The 10,420-nt window shown below is 50.9% G+C and overlaps 1 protein-coding gene across 1 annotated transcript; it reads left to right on the forward strand.

Annotated features, from left to right (window-relative positions):
- The first annotated feature begins 8,520 nt into the window (after positions 1–8,520).
- On the forward strand, positions 8,521–9,141 carry LOC147414814 (olfactory receptor 14C36-like). The gene has a single exon (XM_086470851.1). It carries the CDS (start codon positions 8,521–8,523, stop codon positions 9,139–9,141), a length of 621 nt encoding a protein of 206 aa, XP_086326977.1.
- Positions 9,142–10,420: the final 1,279 nt, after the last annotated feature.

Genomic DNA, 10,420 nt, shown 5'->3' on the forward strand with positions numbered 1-10,420 from the left:
CTTCCGGATCTTCGCTTCACCACTTCCCAATCCACACTATGGTTGGCTTCCCCCTGGTTTGGGTGTGCCAGTGACAGAGTTTTGGCTCTTTGGCCGGAGGGAGCAGTTTTGGGTGTGCTGGTGGAAGAACCTCAGGCTCTTTGGCCAGAGGCTGTGGTTCCGCTGCTGCGTTCCCCTGGATCCAGCTAGCTCTCTCCTTTTCTGCCTCCCTGGTGCTCTGCAGCCTTGTGACCATCTCCTGCAGCTCAGCCACCTGCTACAGGAGGTCCTCCACTTGAGCACAGCTTTTGCCGCTGTGTTTGTTCCTCACCCTTCCCCAGAAGGAAGGTCTAGGCACTTCCCCCAGGCTGAGGGCTGAACCACAGCCTCTAACTTCAGCAGCTCCGTCTGGGTGGAGGCACTGGTCACCGCCGGGGCCGGTGGTGCAGAGTGTCCAGCCAGAGCTGCAGCCTTGGCTCTGCGACGAGTGCCCACCATTCTGCCTCTAGGGTCAGGAAGGATGAGTGCCCTTGGCCTCTCCAACTGGCAGAGCTTCATCGCCCTCACCGCACAATGCCGCGGGAGCTGCTTGCTCTGCTCCTTTGCTCCCCACAGGCTCCTGTTGTGGGCAGGGAGTGACAGCCGGTGACAGCTGTTGCTCTGGCCATGCCGACGGCCCCTCCAGCTCTCCCCGCAAGAGCTGCCAGCTCCAAGCGGATCTCGCCGCTCCCCTGGCTTTTCCCTACAATGGGAAAAACCTCAGGAAAGCTCCTGAACACTGAGATCCACTGCTGGCTGGGCCCGTCCTGAAGCAGATGATCTCAGTGTCTGATGTTTAATATGTTTAAGTTTCTTCTTGATAAAATGTCATGTCATTTTCTGTGTAACCAGACTCTCATCTTCTGTATCTGCCTTCCTATTTGTAGGAGCTGAATTTGTTGCTGACAGTATCTATTTCCTGAAAGCCTCGAGTGTGAGGTTTTTTTCTTGTTTTTTTTTTTTTTTTTTTTCCTAAGACTGCTCTAATCTTTCTTTTAAACTAAGGCAGCTACTTCTTTACAGTTTCTCCATGCATTTGTTGGGAAGAAATGGATCCTAGGTATCAGAAAACGTGGAGGAAAGCTCTGCCTTATTCAGTGTAAGCTTGCTTCTCAAATCCCAATTGCATGAAGGATTTGTCAGCTTTCTTTTGTAACGCTTTTTATTACATTGAAACTGTACGTACTGAGTGCGATTGGTAGCAGAGCCCGTTTTTAGACTTCGTTCTTCCATCCAGAAGTTGTCAAATTCAGGAGTAATAGAGGAGGTTACAGGCAGGGCCTTAATCATTCCTCAATGTGCAATCTTTCATCCTAGTCAGTTGTCCGCTTCTTGTGGAGTGTCTGCATTTGTGGCGCATGTAACAGTGGTCAGCTCGTAACCTTTGGAGTGAATCTTTGACATGTGACACACAGCAATGAAGTAAAACATCCCTTGAGCTGCCTGAAGAACTTATCCGGGGGAAAATTCACCCACATGACTGCTTGAAAGAAGCTGGGGCTGGCTGGGGCAGACGTGGTAATCGGCTCCGTAAGGAAGTGTCAGTGTCAAAAGTGCAAGTGGGGCATTCCCCACATCTGTTTTTTTGAGTGAGGTGCGTGTGAGTAAAGTACACTCACAGCTCAGACATGAAAGTTTTATGGGCTAGAAAAGGCTTCCGGAGGGCTAAAGTAGTCCATTGGTCTCTTAGAGCTGCCAGACTCTCTGGAGTGCTCTGAGGTTCCTTTGTGTTAGGAAAATTAAGAATATTTGGGTCAGTGCTACCCCTGCTGTTCTTGCTTCAAATTAAAACAGGATACTAAGCTAAATGGGTCATGCTGCATGACGTCATAGGTGGCTGCATAGGTGACAGGTCAAGAGCAGCCCCTGCCTTGTGCAGCTCCTTCTGCTGTCCCTGATGGCTCAGTAGCTGATAGGGCAGGAGTATGCAGCAGGCTTGTGCAGGTGCTCCTGGTGATGTCAGTGATGGCTGAGGAGAGGACAGGACAGAAGCATCTCCTGGATTTCTTCCTGGTTCTGGCAAGCCCCTCTTGGCTGAGGAGCCAGGAGGTGTGGAGCAGGACCACGGCATGTGCAGCTGCTGGCGATGTCACCTGTGCCTGAGTAGGAGATAGGGCAGAAGCAAGGTCCTGGCAGGTGGAGGTGCCTGTGATGTCACAGGGGGTTGAGGAAATGGGAGGCCAGGAGGCAGCCCCTGGGTTTGCAGCTGTTTCTGAGGTGCTAGGTGCCTGGGGATTGGTAGAGCAAGAGCTTGCAGCTGGATTGTGCAGAGGCTTGTGATGGCCATGGTGGCTGAGGAGGTGTGAGGCCAGGGGCCAGCTGGGTCTTTGCCAAAGCAATGGTGATCTTCCTCTGTAACTGCATTACCACTACCGTGCCTGTTACACGCTGTATTTGATTTCTCTACTTTTTCATGGATTTTCACCTGTCCTGATAAAAGGACCGTTTCTAAAGTCATCTTTTCAGATGCCAACTGCCCAGGCAAAGGCCTTTTCCATCATTCTCTAAGTTTCTCCTTCCTTTTCACTTTGTTCATTCAGACACCTCTCACCTATGCAGCTGCTTTGAGCTTCAGGGACTAAAAGAATTTCAGTAGTCTAGTTTTCTCTCGCCAGCTCTTTCATTAGGTTTATACCTACCTTTTTGTATCTATTGATCTAACACATTTCTCACAGGATTATCCCTTGTCAAAGGCACATCATTAGAGACACCTTGTACTTAGCACACGGTTGAGGAGTGTGTTTTATTGTTGATGAGACTTGGTCATGCTTTCCTTTTCTTTGCTTGCACATGGGAGAAGTCCTTCTGTACCTGTGTGCAGGCAGTTCTCTAAGGAAAGCAGGTGGGAGATGGTGAAATGGAGACGTGACATTTGTCTGCAGACTTGAGTGGAGAAGTCTGAGGTAAGACAGGGTGTAAATCCCCATTGGCCAAAGACAGCAATGGGGAGGTAGAGGAGGTGAGGAGCAAAGCTGTCCGTACAGTGTCATATCTCAAGGGACTGCTGTTCCTAGCTGTCCAGAGCTCCTGAGGAGACACTCTGCATCAAGATCAATTGCAGAATGCTACTGTCACCTCTTCTCTAAACTGTTACGTAAATAAAAATACACTTTAAAATTAATTTTAGGTGAACTTTTATGTTTTCATCTCTAACTACATTCTGAAAGGATTCCAATTAGCTGTAGAAATCTCAAAGACTTGAAAGAAATGAAAAGAATATAAATAGCTCTTTAGGGCTTTCTGTCTTTTAATGAGCCCCATGGGGTATTTGGCCTTAAGTAAAGGAATATTAGTGACTGAGAAGAGACTGAGCAAACTGCTCAATTCGCCAGAGTCAGAAGCAAACCCCAAAGTCCCTTGAAGGACTGATTCACCCCACTGAGGGCCACTGCTGACAAAGCCTCCCCAGGGACTTGTTAGAGCAGAGAATTGGAGGCTGTGCTTGCAGGTAGGCAAAGGCCCTGTGCAAGGGGCTGTAGTGCTGAGAAAACCCTGGCTTTGTTTCACCAAGCAGAAAGTCCAAACCCTGATGCTCAGGCCCTGGCAGACAGATCTTGCCCCTCGCATGGGGCTCAGGGCTCTTCCCAGGGGCAGTGGGGTGTGAGGGGGAGCAGTGCCAAATGCAGGGAAAGTGGACAAACCTTCCTGGCTTCCCCAAGCAACGGGGAAGAAGAAACAGAATGTTCTGCCTGGAAGGCCTTGGTGGCAGAGGCAAATGCCATAGCCAAGGGGCCAAAGGCCTTGCTCCTGTTGGGCCTTTGAGCCTCGTCAGAGCCCTCGGCCATCTCTGCTGCAGGCTGTCCTGCACTCTTCCACGCCTGCACCTCTTCCCTTGCAGGCTGCAGACACCCATCTTGCTTTCCCACAGATTTCTGCCCTCAGCATTTCTAGACCTTTACAGATATCTCTCCACCCTCACCGTCTGTTCCTTGAAACTCAAAGCCATGGACTGATCCAGACTCCCTCGGGGGCCTCTTGCACCACAGTGCTACCCATTGAGGGAAATTTCTTTTTCCTCACATGCAGTCTGAATCTTCCAAGTGGCAATTTGTGGAGATTTCCTTCTCTTCCCACGGCCCAGAAAAGCTCCATCATCTCTGGAACCACCCTTCAAGCAGTTATTTTAGAGCCCTGGGCGTGCACTTCATCAGCCTAAAGAAGCCCAGATCCCTCAGCTCTCCAAACAGGTCTCAAACTGCATCCTATCTGGAGCCTCTCCACACCATTGCTGAAACAGGCCAGGATGCTGTTGGCCTTCTTGGCCACCTGGGCAAACTGCTGGCTCATGTTCAGCCGCCTGTCGACCAGCACCTCCAGGGCATTTTCTGCTGGGCAGCTTTCCAGCCACTCAACCCCAAGCCTGTAGCCCTGCATGGGGTTGTTCTGACCTAGGTGCAGGATGCAGGCACTTGGCCTTGTAAACCTTATACAGTTGGCGTCAGCCCATTAATCTGACCTGTCCAGATCCCTCTGCAGAGCCTCCCTACTGTCGAGCAGTTCAATACTCCCACCCAATTTAATGCCGTCCTCAAACTCCCCTAGGGAGTACTCAATCCCCTCATCCAGATCATCGATAAAGATGTTAAACTAGACCGGCCCCAACACTGAGCCCTGCTTGCGACCAGTCACCATCTGCATTGAACTCTGTTCACCACCAACCCTGGTCTAGTCCGTCCAGCCAGTTACCCTGACCCAGCCTGAGCTAGTTGTCATGATGAGTAACTCCACACAACATACCTTTCCTGTCCTGCGGTACCACCATACCAAATGGAAGCAAAGTCATGGACAACAAGAACTCAGTGGACACTTCATGGACAATTTCATGGACATTTGAGAGGGGTGGCCCATAGTTAAAACAATGATAGCTGTCTGTAAGCAGCATGATTCTAAGCGGGTGGCTATATATGAGGGTCTTTTGCACAGTGTAGGCCCTGACTATGACAGAAATGGTATGGAATAACACAGGGAGATTGGACTGGGTCTGGCTGGGCTGGACTTACTTCTCTTCATGAAAGCTCCCATGGTGTTCTGTCTCAGTTTTGTGACTAAAACAATGCTGAGAACACACGAATGTTCTAGCTGTTTCTGAATGGTGTTTGAAAAGCGTCAAGGCCTTCTCTGCTTCTGACTGTGCCCCACCAGTGAATAAAGGGGTGAGGGTGCAAGAGGTTGTGGGGAGACGCAAGCAGGCCAGTGACCCCAAATCACCATCTTAAATTTTCTTGATTTTACTCTACATTTCGTCTTCTCCTATCCCACTGATGTTGGGGGAGGGAGGTGAGCAAGCTACAGGGTGGTGCCTAATAACTTGTGGGGGTTAAACAAAAACATGTACAAACAAGAAAAGGCTGGTTAGCAATGGAAAAGTCCAGGGTGAGAAGGTAGATTGGAGGATGCAGAGAAAGGGAAGAAGGCAAAGATCAGGGTTTCAGGAGAGCAGATTTTGGCCTGATCAGGGACCTCCCTGGAAAAAGAAGACGGGTTCAGAGAGCTGTTTATGACCAAGGATCTCCTCTTCACGACACAGAATGATCCGCCTTGTCATGCTGGAAGTCACACAAAGGCGGCAGGAGGCTGTCATGTCTGAGAAAGGAGCTCCTGGCTAAAACCAAGCATGAAGGAAAAGCCCAGAAAAGGTGGCAGCTGGCTGCCTTCCAGCCTCCTTGGTTCTGTGTTTCTGGGAGGAAAAGGACACTCCAGAGCTCTTGGCAGCACTGCCCTCTTGCCAGGAGCTCCCTTTGCCTGCCTGGGACTGCAAGGTCAAGGTGGCTCTGATGCTGAGGAAACCTGGGGGTGTTCCATGAAGGCTACAGGTCCTGACCGCCAGCCTCTGGGAAGGGAGAACATGTCCCTCAGGCGTTGCTCAGGCCCCTCCTGGGGACAGTCTGATCTGCACGGTGCAATGGGAAGCACAGGTGTGGGCCACTGTAGGACATCCTGTGGTGGAGATGGTCAAGGGCTCTGGCAAGACGAAAAGCCCCCAAGAGAGACGAGGTCTTTCTCCCCTTAGTTATGGCTGTTGTCTCAACCTCCAGGCCTACAAGAAGACCCCTTCACCTTACGGCATCAGCACCTCAGTGCCTCCTCAGCCCACCCAGGACAAACCCGGAAGCAGAGGACCTTGGCCCTGCCCTTGGCACTGCACATCCCCACATCACACTGGCGCAGGGAGAACCCTGAGGAATGGGTGAGGGAGAGGGTCTGCCTGGCAGGGGCTGCGGCTCAGGCTTGTTCTTTTGCCTTGATAAAGCACACCAAGGTTTACTCAGCACTAGACAAATATTTACCTTGCCTTTGCCTACTTGTCATCACTGTCTCCAGTTTTTTCCTTTAACCAGCCTCCAGAGAGGCTTTGTCAGTAACACCCCTTAGTGTAACCCTTTAGAGCTCCAAGAAACTTTGGAGTTTGCATCTGACTTTGACTCCTCGAGAGGTTTCCTCAACTTCCTCTCAGTCTCTGCGATTCATGAACTTCACACTAAACCACTGGAGAGATAATTAAAAAGTTCTTGGGCTGGTGCTCTGCTGCTGAGCTGGGCTGGGCTCCCAGGACAGAGAGAGCTCCTAGCAAGCAGGAAGAGCTGCAGGGAGACAGCTCTGCCCAGGAGCAGCTGCTCTGCAAAGTGCAGCAGGGCTGAGGGTGCTGCTTGTGGGCACCTTGGAGAAAGGAGTGGGGCAGAGAGAGGTCAAAGGCAGGGGAGAGTGGAAAGATGGCTGAGAGCTCACTGGAGGAGAACTCTTCCCAGCCTCTGACATAGTAAATCTCTGGGTGCAGGACAATGTGATGGTGGCTCCTTGCAGGATCTCCTGAATGTGGACAATCTCTGGGATCTGTCTGTAATGTATAAGAGGAAGACGGGCTGCAGAGCAGGGCTTCCCTAGTGCAGTGTGCGAGGGACAGGGCATGACAGCTGCCTTCTCGTGGGGACGGCTGTGGGGTGTGAAGTTCGGTGGGGATGGCTTGAGTGTGTGAAGGTGGGTGTGAAGCCAGGGGTGCCAGGTCTGTCCTTCCAAGCAGGGTGTCTTCACCCCAGGGGGCTGTGACCTTGGGCATGTTCTCTGTCATCAGCCAGCATCAGGACTCATCCTGCCTCGGGAACTCCTCATGGAGCTGTGGGGAGAAGTTGTGGGTGGAAGGAGAGATCCCCAAAAAAAGATGCGTCTCTCCTGACACATAAACCTCTTCCTTCTGCAGAGAAAAGAGACTGAGAACAACCGGCCTGGGATGTCACCAACATGGAGGTGCTGTGATCTGCTGTGTAAGGAGAAGGCTTTCCCGAGTGCCAGCTGTCTTTCTCCTCTTTACCCATTTGCCGAATGATCAGGGTATTTCTCTTCAATTCCTCCTGCTCTTTTTCTTGCTTATGGAAGCTCTGGGTCGTGAAGGGTGTGTAACGTATCTCAGCTGCATTTCAGACACTATTCCTGGGTGCCTCTGGGCAATGAAGTGTGTGGGACTTGTAAACAAGTTGAATCTCCCTTCAGGAGATGCTGGGCACTGTCTTTCACACACCTGAGAACCTCCCTGAAGTTAAATGTCGAAGTGCTCTTCTACCATGCTGGGGACACTTCAGCACGGGAGGGTGGGAACCTAGTGGCAGCCCCATCCTGCCCCACAGGCACGCTGCTGTTATCATGTCTGGAGAGAGCCTGTAGAAGGAAAATGGATGTGAGAAAGGTTCTGTGTCGGCCGTGAGTGGTTCCCACCCAGAGTTTGCTGTTCAGGAGAGCAGAGTTGGAATTGCTGGGTCCCTCTCTGGGCTCTTCCCTCTCAGACACAGCTGGTCTGGGTGCTGACTCCATCACACTGGAATAAATAGGGACAATTGTCACATGGTCACTGAGGCAAATAGCTGTCACTGGACTGAAGGCAGCCTTTGCCAGGAACACCTACTGAATGCACGGGCTGTTTGACACCATTGCAATAGCACAGGTCTGACTTCTCTGGAGCCCATGGGCAGAGCCCCTGCTCGTCTATCCTGACCTCACAAACAGGAACTGATGGACGGTCCCCCTAAAAAAACCAGAAGTGATAGTGGGCAATATTTGTGAGAAATGGCATAAGACTGGCTGAGAGAAATCTGTCCTCACTTTTCAATGTCTTCTCCTCTTTCAGCAGTCTCCCATTCCTACAGTGAAATAATGTCCAATGCCAGCTCCATCACACAGTTCCTCCTCCTGGCATTTGCAGACACACGGAAGCTGCAGCTCTTGACCTTTGGGCTCTTCCTGAGCATATACTTGTCTGTCCTCCTGGGCAATGGACTCATCATCACTGCTATAGCCTTTGACCACCACCTCCACACCCACATGGCCTCCTCAACACTCTTCCTCTTCCTCCTCAACCACTCCCTCCTCAACATGGGCTCCCTCTCCACCACTCTTCCCAAAGCCATGGCCAGTTCCCTCTGGAACACCAGGGCCATCTCCTACACAGGGTGTTTTTCCCAGGTTTTTCTATTTCTCTTTTTTATTGCGGCAGAGTATTTTCTTCTCACAGTCATGGCCTATGACCACTACATGGCCATCTGCAAACCCCTGCACTACAGGACCCTCCTGGGCAGCAGAGCTTGTGCCAAAATGGCAGCAGCTGCCTGGGGCACTGCTTTTCCCTATGCTCTCCTGCACACGGCCAATATATTTTCACTCCCACTCTGCCAAGGCAATGCCCTCAACCAGTTGTTCTGTGAAGTCCCCCAGATCCTCAAGCTCTCCTGCTCAGATGACTACCTCAGGGAGGCTGGGGTGCTTGTGGTCAGTGTCTGTTTATCTTTTGGGTGTTTTGTGTACATTGTGGTGTCCTATGTGCAGATCTTCAGGGTCGTGCTGAGGATCCCCTCTGAGCAGGGACGTCACAAAGCCTTTTCCACCTGCCTCCCTCACCTGGCCATGGTCTCCCTGTTTCTCAGCACAATGTTTTTTGCCTACCTGAAGCCCCCCTCCATGTCCTCCCCATCTCTGGACCTGGTGATGGCAGTTCTGTACTCGATGGTGCCTCCAGCAGTGAACCCCCTCATCTACAGCATGAGGAACCAGGAACTGAAAGATGCTGTTAAGAAACTGATTCCTTGCACATTTTTCAACAGTGACATATTACTACCTCTCTCCAAGAATGATTCATGAAGTATCTGATTCCAGACTGCTTTGGTCTTTTTTCAGTTAGGTTAGGTTTCTTTGGGGTTGGAATATTTTTTATTGTTGGATATTTATGGGTTTTCTTCTTGTTTTTGTTGTTCTTACTATTGCTATTATTGCTGTTATTTTCATTCATGGCTATTTTGTTACTAGACAAATATTTGCATTTGCATCACTCCACCTGAGTCATGGACATGTTTTGAGTCACTTTATGCACGTATAAATGTGTGTCTGGCACTGGCTCAGAGTTTTGTTGTTTCATGGCAGTTTGCAAATAAAACTTGATTCTCCTGGTGCAGGTCTTTCAGGCTGGGCACTTTGTCCAAAGCAGCCTGAGGAACTGCACCTCTCAAGTTCTTCTTCCTCCACGGTATTGGGAATAAAAAGCTCCAGGTTCACAGCATTTTAGAAACATAGGGCTGGACTTAGGAGTCACCAGTGGGTGTCTGGTGACATGTAAGGTGGTGAGTGTAATTGCGGGATGTACCCAGGGCTTTCCCACAGGGGACACTAAAGACACCCATCCTCTAGGAGGGGGATGTGGAGCTGCCGAGAGAGCTGGGCAGTTCTGCAGGGACAGCATGTTCCTGAGGATGTGTGGAGATGGAAGAGGGCTGCAAAGATGGGGTTTGGGGCTGAGAGTCCAGGGCATGTGCCGACCTCCTCTGGGCACTCTCCAGTTCCTCCCACCTGACTACAGCAGGAATTCCCACAGAGGGACACACCAGACCAGGTGTGGCCACACCAGGTCTTACTGGAGGGGGATCAAAACTGAAGATGTCTGGGTGGCCACGGTCCCCCTAATTCAACCCCCTGTGCAGCTGGCCTTGTTCATGGTGAGCGATCACCGCTGGTTGTACGGTGTCCCTTGTGGTGCCCAGGCCATTCTCCCCTAGGTCACTGCTCAGCCAGTACCGTCCCAGCTGGACCTGACTTATGGGGTTATTTGTTCCCCCCTAATGCCACTTCTCCTTGTAAAACTTCAAGAAGTTTTTCACTCATCCTAGAAGGAATCTCAGGACTTAAGGCAAGTAAATCATTCACAGTGGAGAAAGAGAAGTAAGGGTTGGGCTGCAGGCATGTTAGGTAATGTTAGTTTAAGATATAGACCTAGGTAGATACACCACAGTATGGGTCCCTCCAGGCGCCCTTCTTAGACCATCTACGTAGGAGCTAGTCCCAGGATTTCCTCCTTTTCCTGTTCCCTCATGCAACGACAAACACACAAGCAAAGGTCTCTCTGCAGCACAGAACCACAGAACTATTG

The sequence above is a fragment of the Leptosomus discolor genome, chromosome 10 (genome assembly GCF_034619465.1).
Source record: "Leptosomus discolor isolate bLepDis1 chromosome 10, bLepDis1.hap2, whole genome shotgun sequence".
NCBI classification, from domain to species: Eukaryota; Metazoa; Chordata; class Aves; order Leptosomiformes; family Leptosomidae; genus Leptosomus; species Leptosomus discolor.